Source organism: Herpailurus yagouaroundi, unplaced genomic scaffold (genome assembly GCF_014898765.1).
Source record: "Herpailurus yagouaroundi ecotype Mexico unplaced genomic scaffold, PumYag 159, whole genome shotgun sequence".
Classification (NCBI taxonomy): Eukaryota; Metazoa; Chordata; class Mammalia; order Carnivora; family Felidae; genus Herpailurus; species Herpailurus yagouaroundi.
This window is the reverse complement of record NW_024412400.1, coordinates 55,551,135-55,565,587: the sequence shown is the minus strand read 5'-3', so window position 1 is coordinate 55,565,587 and position 14,453 is coordinate 55,551,135. Positions and strand designations below refer to the sequence as shown.

General features: G+C 39.4%; 1 protein-coding gene across 1 annotated transcript in view; it reads left to right on the top strand.

Moving 5' to 3' along the window:
* SPTSSB (serine palmitoyltransferase small subunit B) overlaps positions 1-9,526 on the top strand; it is a 29,594-nt gene extending 20,068 nt beyond the window's left edge. Inside the window, exon 3 of the mRNA XM_040480661.1 lies at positions 7,923-9,526. Within this exon, the coding sequence (XP_040336595.1) occupies positions 7,956-8,186 (231 nt within the window). The 5' untranslated portion in view covers positions 7,923-7,955 and the 3' untranslated portion in view covers positions 8,187-9,526. The remainder of the gene's footprint in view (positions 1-7,922) is intronic.
* The last annotated feature ends 4,927 nt before the right edge of the window (positions 9,527-14,453 follow it).

Sequence of the window (14,453 nt, the reverse complement as noted above, 5' to 3'; positions counted from 1 at the left end):
ATTTTGTCTGGTGTTTTTCCTCATCATTAGACTGAGTTGGGATAAAAACACAGAGGTAAAGTGCCATTTTCATGCCATGATATCATAGATACCTACCATTAACATCATTTATCACTGTTGATGTTGGCCTTGATCCACTGGCTGAGGGAGTGCTTAATCAGTCTTCTCCACTGTAAATTTACTTTTTTATCTCCCTTTTCAAATAGTACTCTTTGGAAGGAAATCACTCTGCTCCTTTTAAAAATGAATTACTTAATTAAAGGGAGGCTTGAACTTGGAGTAAATCATATTGAGTTCCTTCCAAAAGGAAACCTACTTCTGAGAACAGACACAGTCTCTTTTTAGATTCAGTGTCTCTTTCTGTAGCAGGCAGAATAATTTTTTCACATCTCAGATTTTCAGGTTCCTAATATGAAGCACACACACAAAAGCTGAGTGACTGACATAGAGTTCCAAAGTAAGTCAGAAAGGAATTAACCCCAAATCAATTGCAAATCCTTCTGACTTTTCTCCTCAGCCCCAGATTCTGATGTTTTAGAAGTAAATTTAACCCAAAATGTGTTGGAGGGTGTTTTTTTTAATCCCCCAAGAGAGAAGATTCATTTTTAGCTAATGCTTAGAAAGGGAGATATCATACTGAGAAAATCCAGGAATTTGGAGTACCTTCGTTAGGTGCAGGATCACGTGTTCTGTGATATTAGCAAGGTAAATTCCACCCTGCCAAACCACCTGCTACTTACCTCTCGCTGCAGTTGCCTAACTTTCTGCCACTCCTATTCTATTCCCATGGACAGAAAACAACACAGAACTTCTGAGCAAGCCCCACCTCCACATTTGTTACATCCCTGCACGTTCCCTTTACAGTATTCTCATTTCATGACTCAAACATGGGTTCATAGGAACACATGTTGTTGTTTGTTTTTCATGGTTGATGTTGCTCTATTTATCCTTTCTTGTCCACTCAGGCCGGAACAAAGTCCTGCTCCTGAGTAATGTGTGTCATAAGTCCCAGGTCCTCCCTGTTCATTCTGGGAAAAGAGGTGAAACTTTATCTCCTTCCTCACTGGACACAAATCTAGTGAGAGAAAAAAATCATCATCTGTTGATAAAAAAAGGGCAGTGACATTCAGAAATAAAATATAGTCACTTACTCTCCAATCAATTGTAGGATAACTTCTTAGGGGACTTCCAAGCCCTTACTGTTTTCCACTGCCCCAGTGTCCCTGTTCATTTGCTGGATTCTCTGTAGGATTCAGTCTCTTCCTGTGGTTCCCAGGACTCTAATAATCCTTCTCCCTCTTCCTCCCCTGAACTTGGTAAAACTCTGCTTTGGGTCTTTTAACCATACTAACATGTACATCACTAACAAGAACCTTAATTTTTGCCAGTTCCAGGTAACATTTGCATTAAATAGGCATCAGGTCCACATTTGGTTAGAGGAGCATATGAACTGTGGGATTCAGGAAAGAGTCCTGAGTAAGGCAAGAAGAGTAGAGACTGGGGAAACAGGGTAGGGCCGAAGTCTTCCAGATACCCTACATACCTGGCTCCATTGTCCTTGCTCAAGACTGAGTCTTCTAAGACCACAGAAAACCTTCACTGGACTTTTCACTTCTTTCATCCAATGTTAATTCCCAAAACACAGGGTGTTCCCTGCCTGGTCCAGTCACTTCCATTCAGTTTGACAAACCAACTTAAATGTCAACAAATTTAATATCAATTTGGTGTTAGCCCCATAGACTTGGCCCTTTTCTTTAAACTGAGTGATTTGGTCTAGGGGATCTCAGTTCCATTAACATTCTAGATTTCATTTTAACATTCTAGATTTCACTGTAGCTGCCTAACACATGTGGCAAATATTGTCCATAATGTATATGGGTGGAATATACTCAACTGAATTAGAATCCTCAAGGGTGCCTGGGTGGCTCAGTTGGTTGAGCCTTCAACTTCGGCTCAGGTCACGATCTCACAGTTTGTGGGTTTGAGCCCCATGTCAGGCTCTGTGCTGACCGCTTGCTCAGAGCCTGGAGCCTGCTTCAGATTCTGTGTCTCCTTCTCTCTCTGCCCCTCCCCCGCTCACGCTTTGTCTCACTCTGTTTCTCAAAAATAAATAAATGTAAAAAAAAAATTAAAAAAAAAAACGAATCCTCAAAGATGATGGTGACTATCTCTGTCACCATGGAATCTCCAGTTCCTAGCGCAATTTCCGGCATGTCAATAATTATTTTCAGTAAATAAAAGGGAGGGAGGGAGGGAGGGAAAGAGGAAAGGCTTTTTCCAGTTAGATTCTAACTTCCTATCTATATGCTTCTCCATGTACAAATCCTTTGAATTGATGCTACAGTTTCATTTTTACTAATCCTTACAGCAAACTTAAACACTAGGGATTATTATCTCCAGTTTACAACTGAGGACATTGAAGCCCAAAACAGTTAAGTACTGGGCCAAGGTCGCACAGCCAGTATGTGGAGGAGTCAGGACTTGAACCAACATCTATCTTTATTCCCAAATCCATACTCTGCATTATGCAAATGTAATAAAAGCATTTCCCAAACTATAAATAATCCAAATTGTTTTGTTATTATTATTAGAGAAACTCTGGTAAATCAAATCCATTAGTCACCTTAGAATGTAGTACCACACTGGTCCCCATGTTTTTAAAACAATGGCCCAGAGAAAGCCTTTCCTTACGCTTCACAGTCCATTCCTCCACGTAACACTGCTGCCCTTTGCTTCACCTCCTACCTCTTACAGGGAGCCTCAATTGCTTTGTGTTCCATAGGGGCTTCCAGCCCTCCCAATTCACCCAAGGGTATCACTCAGCTTCAGCTGTCGGTCACACCCATCTAGGCCCCTGCAGCCACATCACTATCTGCTTAAGCAATGCTACCCCTAAAAGTACAGCCTCCTTAAAGATCTAGGAAAGTTTTTAAAATCATCAAGTTTAGAGGAACAAAATTGTTTTAATGTATGTTTATTTTTGAAAGAGGGAGAGAGAGAGAGAGAGAGAGAGAGAGAATGCAAACGGGGGAGAGGTAGAGAGTGAGGGGGAGGGGCAGAGAGAGAGAGGGGGACAGCAAATCCAAAGTGGGTTCTGTGCTGACAGCAGCCAGCCAGATGCAGGGCTCAAACTCACAAATTAACGGAATCATGACCCGAGCCAAGCTGAAGTCAGATGCTTAACCAACTGAGCCACCCAGGAGCCCCGAGGGAAAAATTATTTAAAGGTAACAAACTAGTGCCTCCCTCTTTTCCATATATGGAAATCATCTTTCAAAAGCGCTTAACCAAAAACAAGGAGATTCACTGTGTGCTTGAGCAGAGTTACCATTTTAAGTTCTTTGTTTAGCTTTACTGTGATAGGGCATTAGGTCGTTAAGGAAGTGAGCAAACTAATTCCACCCTTCATTGTGAGAAATTAAGACTTCAAGATGTTTCCTCTCATCTAGTTCTATGTTACCTATGGGTAATTCATTTCATTGCATTTCTGCCATCTTATTTCCCCAAATTCAGCCTATTCTCCTAGTTTCCTTCTTAGCATCTTTCCATGTCCTTTCCCCCATGTGGTACTCATTCCTGGCCCCTCAGCCATTGTGTGTGTGTTACATGGTCCAGCGTGCTGCCTGTAAGAGCATCTCCTGTCTGCAGGTCCATTTTGGGGAAAGATTCCTTCTGAAGCCATTACTATTCAGAAGAAATCACACAGTAGTACTCAAAATGCATTTGTTGATGAATGAGTGAATTCTTCTACCCACATTACTCATCTTAAAAAGTGGGTTTTTTAAATCTTGGATGCAGTCCCATAGGAAATTTAAAAATGGAATCAAAAGGAAGTAGACATATATTACTTAAGCAAATCTAGAACCTAAATATAGTGATATTCCAACAATAGATTGTAGCAGATGGTTTACCAATAATAACCCACTCTCTCTTCTCACCTTTTCTTTTTTTAAATGTTTTACACAATTTTATCCCATTTTATTCTGTAAAAATGCACACAGATTCTAGAATATACTATAATGCCATTTTTTTTTCAACTGCATTAGTAATTTTTTAAAATTATAGTTGACATACTGAGGTACCTGGGTAGCTCAGTTGGTTCAGTATCCAACTCTCGATTTAAGCTCAGGTCATGATCTCACAGTCGTGGGATCGAGCCCCGTGTCAGGCTCTGTGCTGACAGCACACAAGCTTGGGGTTCTCTTTCTCCTCTCCCCCTACCCCTCCCTTGCACACACTCAAACTCCCTCTCTCTCAAAATAAATAAACATTTTAAAAAATAACATATAGGTGACATACAATGTTATATTAATTTCAGATGTACAACATGGTGATTCAGCACACTAACAGCACTCACTACATAAGTGTAGTCACCATACAGTTATTGCAATTATTATTGACCATATTTCCTATGCTGTACTTTTCATCCCTGTGACTAATTTACATAGTTATCTTTCTACCTAAGAAACAATAAACAATCTTTAAAATTGCTTTTCATCAATAAGGGAAAAAATAATCCAAGTGGGGGAGAAATCAATGCCTTTTATTGACTTCTAGAACTTCAGAAGACCGAAGTGACATATGACAATAAAAGCATTTTTTTACATGTCAGAATGGCTACCGAGAGGGTTAGAAAATTATACAGAGGACTGGAAAAACTAGCAAGACAAGAAAAACTTCTAAAATCTTAATTCTCTAAATTGTTAGCAATGTGTAATCAATGTCCTACCAGGTATCCACCTTTGGTGTAATGCATTTGGTATGCTTTAGATCTATTGCTTGATTGACTGGTTGATTGATTTTTTACAGCTTAAAATAATAAACATTGACTGTCTCACAGTTTCTGTGGCTCTGGAATCTGAGCACATCTTAGCTGAGCAACTCTGGCTCAGGGTCTCTCATAAGACTGCAGTCAAGGTGTCCGTCGGGGCTGCTCAAGCAAGAAATTTAATTTTAGAAAACAAAGCTATGGCTTGTGTGTATTTTTAAAAGCTAAAATGTAGAGAGAAAAAGTCAATGATATTTCTATAAATAATTTGTAAATGAGTAATTTATCTCATTTATAAAAGTGAAAAGAGTATTAAGAATATTTTAACCAGATTTTTAATACAAGGTTGATCCTGAATGAGTAACGCCCATGGGAGAACAGAGACAGGTTTTCTGAAATCACTGGGCTTCAAATTCATTTCAACTTGGCTTTAGAATGCAGGGAAGGCCATGTGTCTATATGAAATTAACTCCTCATTCTCTCAAACCTACCACAGCAATCCCCTGTTAACCCTTAGAGACCCCTTCACTCATAGGATAAAGACAAAATATTTAGCTTATCCACCTAGGCCCTGCAGTGGTTGCCTAACTCTGGCCATTCCCTTCTCTTCAGTTTTCTCCTACTCCCACCCTCCATCCCCAGATCTCTATGGCTCCACTCCCTGCCTCCCACAAACATCCATCAACCCTCTTCCCACCTTAACTTTGGCACAAACACAACTTGATCCCTATCTTGGCCATTCTCCCACCTGACTACCCATCTATCTGTATGACTTATAGTCATCCCTTGAATCTCATCTCAAATATCTCTTCCTCCAAGACATGCTGAGACTGGATCAGGTTTCCCACAGCCCCTTATACACTGCTCTTTTCCTTTAGGGCATAATGGAGTTGGAAATTACATATTTGTGTATATTATTTGATTGCTACCTGTCTCCTCAACCAAGTTTCCTAAGGGATCTATGCCATAGGTCTATGCCTATGTCTGAGTCATTGTTCTCCCACCTTCTCCTAGTACAACCTGGAACATGATACCTGATGAAGGTATTCTCACACTCCCCAACAGTTACCTGGTGCCACCCTGAATCCTATCTAGGTAATGAAGAGGAAGCAAGTATGGGTGGTCATGAATAGAGTTTTAAATATAATATATACAGTTGTCTAGTGGGACACCCTAACAGCTCAAATGGTGAGACCTCCTCATTTTCTCCATTTCAGCCTATCAGTGAAAAATGTCGGTTGTTTGGATAATATCACTCACTGACATTACCACTTCTTCGGTCATTCATTTCCTCCAACACCTAATTCTATTGGCCTTTGCTGTTTCTCTGCAACCAAAGCTAGGAATGAAAAATAATGTGGAAGTCAGCTCTTACCAAGGTCCACCTACCACGACAAGGCATTTAAATCCAATTACTTAGTTCTTACTTTGGCTTTTAGGAAAGATGGGAGGCTGACATTTCATAAGAGAGTGCAATGACTTCAGTTTGTATCATCCATTTATTTGGATTACCCTGGCCATTATTACAGATAATTGCAACCTGGTAACACAAAGACTTTTCATTTTCAGGTGTTTTTGTTTGTTTGTTTGTTTGTTTTTGTAGAAATTACACTTATCAGAAAGAGTTACTTATTATCAAAGCCAAACTGTTGAAAGTCAATAATAGCTAACTATATCCTACTTAGGTTGGGACTCTGATCTATAACTATTATCTTTCTTTAAGTTGGTTGCTTGTCATTCATTTACTCACTCGTTCAGCGCATATTTACTTATGACCATAGCCTGAGGAGTCCACAGTCCTATGGAGCAAATACATCATACTTTCACGAAAAAGAATCAAAGAAAAGAGACATTTTCAGGTCAGAAGATAGAAATGATCTTTAAAAAATTTAACTGTGATTTGAATAGGAAGCGTTCTCAAAGTGGAATTAGATGATGTGGCACCGTTATATTCTTAGGAGTAAGCAGAAGAGGCACAAAGGTCAGCTTGTATTACCATAGACACCTATCATGTCTATGAAACTTTATAGAATCTTCCCAAGAATCTTTTTTAGAAATGATAGATGCCCTTCTTTCTAGGAGGTTTTAGATGCATATAGTTGTAACTGTGATCCATCTAATCACAGTGAGACCAAGAAAACATTTTTATGTGGTTTTCATAAGTTCTCTACCCAAAAATCAAATGACCATCCAACTTTGGGCTTCCCGTTTGTTTTAGAGATCCCCAAGACCACCCACCTGTTCAGTGACCTACCAGAAATACTCACAGAAGTCAATATAATTTATACTCACAGATAAGGATTATTACAGTGAACAGATGTATAACAGTATCAGCAAGGAGTAAAGATACAGGTAGTATCCCAAAAAATTCATTTAGAGGCTTCTGATGCTCTCTCTCTCCCATGAGTGGACAGACCAAGTGCTCTTCTTTCTCCACTAGCAAAAAGTGCAGTGATACACATGCAATATTTCTGCCCAGAGGAGCCCATTAGAGACACAGCACTGAAGTCTTCACTGGGGCTTGTTCCATGGACATCCTTTGCCTGACAATTACCAAAACTCCAGACTTCCAGAATAAAGTAGGTGTTCACCATGAATTATGTCATTTGCACAGTTTAGGCATAGTGAATCATCCTTATCCATTAGGGAATGGAGAGAACATTCCAAAAGCCAAGTTCCCAGATGCCAGCCCAGGGCCAAACTTGCAAGCAGATCCTTCTAAAGATAGCAGCCTCAGGCTTGCTATATTAACTCTTTTCTGCACACCATTCTTTAAATCTTCTTCCAGAATACATATTGTAGGAAATAGAAAGTTCACACTTCTCACTCTTTGTACACATGGCTAAAGAAAATGTGGTTAGCCTCAATTTTTAGATATTTTCACTAGACTATTACTAGCAATTATCATTTTTAGATAAATATTATCATTACTAATATTGTTGCCATTAATCCTAGTACTAATTATTATTCATAATTGCAAAATTATGAATTCCTATGATTAACATATTGGGTATTATTTCTATATAATACTCATATTAACCCATTCAGTGATCACTAACATGTTTTTAAAGGTGTTAACGTGCGGAGACCACGAAAACCTAAGGAGCTTCTGTGTTTGGTTCCTTATTTTATTTCTCTTCTCATCTGTTAACAGGACAGACTTTCTGCAGCTTCAAAGGAGCCGACCATGGATTTCAGACGTGTGAAGGACTATTTCTCCTGGCTCTACTATCAGTACCAAATCATTAGCTGCTGTGCTGTCTTGGAACCCTGGGAGCGATCCATGTTCAATACGATCTTACTAACCATTTTTGCTATGGTGGTATACACCGCCTATGTTTTTATCCCAATCCACATTCGTCTGGCTTGGGAATTTTTCTCCAAAATGTGTGGCTATCACAGTTCAATTTCTAATTGATCTTAGTTGCATTCTGTGAATCGGCATTGCCTCTGTAAATGTTGCTTACAACTTACCAACTTACATGAATACTGTGTCTTCTTCCACTCTCTGATCTGAAAAGCTCCCTTCTCTATGCATTCTTGTATCTTGCCTGAAATGTGAGATAGGTGTCTCTTTAGGTTCTTTTGTACATTCTGCATTGTGCATCGGACCACGGATAACACAAAGACCTTACCTCACATACCAGCTGTATTCTCTCAACTTAAATCTACAACTTCAAATTTTTTTTTTTTAATCAGAAATTTCATATAAAATTTTTCTGGGAAGTTGGCTCCTAAGAGACCTACCAGAATTATATTTAAAATGCTCCCTTGATACTTGTTCTGTACTAAAGGGTCTATTTTTAAAAATCTGTTCATAAGCTCCTGTCAAAAGTATCCTATCCTTGTTTACAACATACGAAAAGATATGAATAAATTATATGGGCCCCCTAAAGTCTTATTTTCTAGTAAACTGCTGATAACTAAAATTCTTTTACTTCAAGTGCAAAAGAATAGGCTGGAGGCAATTATCTCTTTTCAGACACGGTTCATGAATTATTTCAAATGCCTTCTAAATGTCTGGATTTATAACAGGTTAAAATCAACAATGTTGATTTTAGATAACCCAGTAAGTATTATGACACAAAAATGTTAAGTGTAAGGAACAAAACATAATCAAAGTAAATTTAGATATTGTGACTTGAGATGCTGCCTGGCCTTGCGTGATGCTGGGGAGCCAGGGGGAGAAGGGGGAGGGAAAAGAAACTGCTTTCTTTCTGTGATTTCACTCAGTGGAGGGTTGGGGGGAAGCACGTATTGGGCTACAGGAAGAAACGCTAATAAATAGACTGGAAGTAATATTCTACCAGCAGGAACTCGACAGCTCCAGTTAAATGCTTTGATATAGTGACTCCTTTGCAGAGCAAAAACAAGATTTATTCAATTTCCTTCAAAGTGTTTATCTGAAAAACAAATACAAGTTTTTAAGTATACTGCTGAATCAGATGTGAATGCCAAAGACCAAACCTTATAGTTTGTCTTTCCTTCCAATAACCAGTAAGGTTAGTAATTCTGGAGGGTAAAAATGGAAATAGTTTTTGGACAATATTTGCACCTATGTTTGTATTATGGGGGGAAAAAAAAAGAAAACATTCCCAGGAAGCCCAGAGAGAAAGATGTTTGGCATGCCAAATTAACATGCATGTTTGTTAAAAAACAAAAACGTGTTTTGAAGATAAACCAGATCTGAACATGTACTGTTGATTTTTGCAAAATAAAATTAGGTTTAATTTTGTAAATAAAACATTCACCTCCAGATTTGCTTTTTCCTCATATGACACTAAATATCCAGGTGCTTCTGTCCTCATTTGTCCCCAGACTTCCTGTTTCTTACTAATCCATTGTGGCAACTGATCTTAAAACAGTAGGATAAAACTAACATCTATCAAGAGCCTTCTCCATAGTGAACACATTTTACATGTTGAGGTAGGTATTAAGGTCTCCCAGTTACAGGTAAGGAAAGTAGAACTTGGCAAAGATGAGATTCATGTTTAAGATCCTTTATCTACTAGTGGCAAAGCAAGAAAGCAAATCCAGGACCACACAGGGCCCTGAAATATTTGCCATATGCAAGCCCATGGGAGGATAATGTGAGCAAATGAAAGTTGATGGGATACGGTCACCAACATGTCAGAAAGCAAAACCACATCAATTTAAAGGGGCAAGGGTATGAGGAGACAGCTGAGGTCAGAGGAACAACAGGCCCAAGTCCCAGGTCCACCTTTGCTGTTACCCAAGTGCTGTGTTCACCCATTTCTATGCTGTCCAGGCCCATCTGCCTATTTTGAAAGATTGCTTTCACTTTTAAATATTTAACAGAGGGTTCTCACTTAAGCATGAACTTGGACACATTCCCAGTTCACAATGATTTAACACCCTTATATACATGGACCCCTACTAAGTACTCTTGGAATTCAATTACAAAGATACTGCATTGACCTTCTTAAAATCCTCCTTCTAAAAATAAGAGTTAAAATAAATGTGAATAGACACAGCAAAGCTTAATAAAAGATATTGCAAAGCACTGCCCCAGGATGTCACTTTGAAGGTAAGCATTTCCTCTGAGCAATCAAAATGATAAACACAGAGTCCAACAAATACAATCAAATAGTTTGGATAAAAACCTATCTGCATGCAGAAGGCAAGAAAGCCCTACCTGCCGTGTCTGCTTTGTCAATTTTCTAGACTAGGCAGAGATGCTCTTTACCATGACTACAGTTAACCTAGTTTACAAACACTGTTTATATGCTTTTTCTTTATTTCTTTTATTTGTATGTTTCAATGGTGGTCACAGAACTGTAAAAAAAAAAAAAAAAAAAAAAAAAAAAATAGCCAAAAGCTTCATGGTTAAAATGGGCTTATGTTTGTCACTCACTAAACTTGGAATCATAAAATGTTCCTGCACTGATATTGGCCAAGTCGACAATTGCTTTCACCTACTTGAGCAACAAAAAAAATATGAAATGCTAAGAAATCAGGCAGTTTTAACAGCAAGATAATACTGGTCAGTCTTTGTTAATAAGTTGTGTGTACAAAAAAAAAAAATCTCTAGTTCACATTTTCTACTTCTTTCTTCTTCCATCATTACCATATTTAGATTATCTCACTAGTAGAGCATGTGTCCCCTGGAAGGCAGGAAATTTATTCTTTCTGAATGCCCAGTATCTAGCCCAGTGTCTAATACAGAGCTTAGCAGATACACCTCCTAGAGAACATTACACAGTTTCCCATATCCTGTATCCACATAGAAACAAGGAAACTCAGTATTTGTATTGAGCCAACCTCAGAATGGACAATTTCCTTCTATCAACCAAAAGAGTAACACTCATTCGTTTATTTCTTCATTCAACAAGTGTATTAAAAGCCAACCATGTACTGATAGAGGAATGGCAAGATGGATAGATATTCTATGAAGAAAGCATTGTAGGAACTAGGTGGTAGGTATTCACATGTTTGTTGTAAAATTCTCTCAACTTTACTGCATGTTTGAAAGTTTTTATTGAGAAAACATTGGAGGACAAGTCTACCATGTGCTAGTTGTTGAGCTTGCCACTAGGAAACAAAGATAAATGAGACAGAAACAGTAACATCCCCAAATTCATGAATCATACAATCTGGCAGGCAAGACGACACAAAGACAAAAATAAGCAAACAAAATATTTACGAGTTGTGGTAAGTTCTTACGAAAGGAACAGCAGAGTGCTAGAGAGGAAGAAAACAGAGGGTCGAGGCAGGTAGAGCAATTGGGGGACCCAGTGAGACTTAAATCCAAACTTCTCTTACTGTAGGAGGTTAAGCAGGGGGACGGTGTGGGAAAGAGGTGATCTTACCTTGTAAGATGGGGACACCTGGCTGCTGTGTGAGGGCAGATGGGATGGGAAGGGGTCAGAGCCGGGATACCCCATGCAGGAGAGAGCTGGACTAGGTGGAAGCATCAGAAGCAGAGAGACAGATGGTCTGATTTCACATGTATTTTGTAGCTAAAAAGACAATATGCCTTGATTATAGGTTGGATCAAAGGAGTAATTCCATGAAATACTCACGACATTTTTCTTCCTTTTTTAAAAAAATTTTTAAATGTTTAATTTTACTTTTTGAGAGACAGCGACAGAGCATGAGCAGGGGAGGGGCAGAGATACAGAGACACAGAATCCAAAGCAGGCTCCAGGATCTGAGCTGTCAGCACAGAGCCCCTTACAGGGCTTGAACCCACCAATGTGAGATCATGACCTGAGCCAAAGTTGGATGCTCAACCAACCTGAGCCACCCAGGTGCCCCTCAAGACCTTTTTCTTTAAACATCTAACCTACCCAACAGAAACTTCCTTCTCATTTTGGTAATTTCCGGAAATGATAAACTGTCCTAAGAGAGACTGAAGGAAACCAAGTTCATGTATTTTTACTATTTTTTCCAGCTTTTAAAGTTTCACTATATCTCATCAAGAATCCTTATCCTTTTTATTTTTAAGTTTATTTATTTTGAGACAGAGAGAGAGAGACCATGAACAGGGGAGAGGGGCAGAAAGAGGGACAGAGAATCTCAAGCAGGCTCCACGCTGTTGGCATGGAGCCCAACATGGGGCTCAATCACACAAGCCATGAGATCATGACATCCGCTGAAGCCAAGAGTCAGATGCTTAACCAACTGAGTGACCCAGGCACACCAAGAGTCTATACTTCTGATTGGAAGTTTTGGAAGTACTGGAAGTATTGGAAGTCTATTGTCCACCATGAAACAGAATGTTATTCTCTAGGTACTTTGCATCATCAGACTAAAACCAAAAAATCAGTAGCATGGTTCTTCCAAGGGATTAAATTATCCCAACACTAATTCTAGAGCTTGAAAAGGCTTTGAAAGAAAACCTCAGGGCTTGGGGTCTCTTTGATTCATTCCTGAATTATTATGCTGACAACAGTGAAAGTAATAGTACTGAGAAGATTTAATGGCGGTCTTATCATACTGGGCTGACCAATTTTTAATTTTAGCTATTTGGTTGGAAATTATAAAGAAATAGGGTACAGAAGGAGTTCCAAAATAAAATGACAGTTGCCTTTACTATTATGGCAAAGCCTATTTCTGTAGCTTTTTTGTGAACAAAATGATGATGTATTCCATTAACAATATTCACACTTCTCATCATTTCCAGATGGAATTCAAAATTCAAATTGCTGCTTTTTATTATTGTACTTTTGTTCCTAAAAGAGGCAGCATTTAACCCAGATGTCTGATCATGGGGGGAGGGGAGATTGCAAAACAGAGGAGAGCACCCCAGGTTCCACCCTCCCAGCCTCCACCTGCCAAAGCCACACCCACACTGAGCAGTCAGTAAAGTCCCTGGATGGCACCGACCTGATCAAAACGGACAAAGAGGAAGGAGAGAGGGAGAGATTGGGGGGAGGGAAGGGGAGGGAAGAAGGTTTATCCTTTTGTTCTTTAAGTTTATACTGGGAAAGTCTCACTTCCAAGCAAAGTGCAATCCTTCTCTGTCCTCATTCCTCAAAGAACTTCCCTGATCTCATATTTTTTCCTAACATGAGCAATATCCAAATGTTTTACGTCTTGTTCATATTAATATTTGTTTCTTTTGTCACAATAATTCTCCTTTTCCCTCAGTTAAAATAAGTCTTCTGAATAATCAGGCAATTGATCCTCTCTCCATCCTCCAGTGGGTCTTATGTCTTCCCTCCTCTATCGCCTGGCTTCTAAGTTTCACTCTGCCTCACCCTATTCCAGGCCTATTGTGTCACTATTTTTCAAAGTTCAATAACCTCCTTAGAAAATTAGAGAATGGACTTGGGTCTCTCCAGGGATTCTTCAAATTAAAGTCTATAGTCCATGAAATTCTAGTGACTCTCAATATTTCAGCTTCTTGAAGCTTCCCCTGGTTATTTTTTAAATTTTTTAAATATTTATTTTTTGAGAGAGACAGAGACAGAATACAAGCAGGGGAGGGGCATAGAAAGGGAGAGACACAGAATCGAAAGCAGGCTCCATGCCCCAAGTTGTCAGCACAGAGCCCAATGTGGGGCTTGAACCCACAAACTGTGAGATCACGGCCTGAGCCAAAGTCGGACACTAAACTGACTGAGCCGCCCAGGCACCCCATCCCCTGGTTGTTGATAGGAAATTCAGAATTTCCCTGAAATTCTATGGTCTCTGTAACCTTAGCACTGACCATCATTGTTGTGGGAGAAAGGTAATATAATCCATACATAAAAACAAACAAGCAAACAAACACACAAAATCCCAAAGAGTAATCGGTCAGTCCTTTACCTTAGATTCAATTGAGAAAATCTAGTTCATTGAATGGATGGTGGGTTTATAGGAGAGGCCTTCCTGGGGGATTCAGCTTGCATCTCGCATTTCAGTAGCCACCCCTACTGCACAGACCTTCCCCATCACCTCCCAGACCTTCTCAAGGTCCTCCTGCCTACGCCTACTTGGAGCCCCAGGAAGGTTTACTGTCATTCTCAGCAACCTCCGTTTTCACCACTGGATGAACACAACGGACTGGGGATAGGCAGGGCGGCTCTGAGGAGAATCCAAAAAGAGAGAAGCTGTTCATGTCTATTGGTCTAGCCAATAGACAAAGTGTCCAAAAAATCAGCTGTCAGTGTAACCTCTGGTAGCTTATCTTGTGCACCTTATTATGCAAAGGCACTACCAACCTCCTAGCCCTGAATTG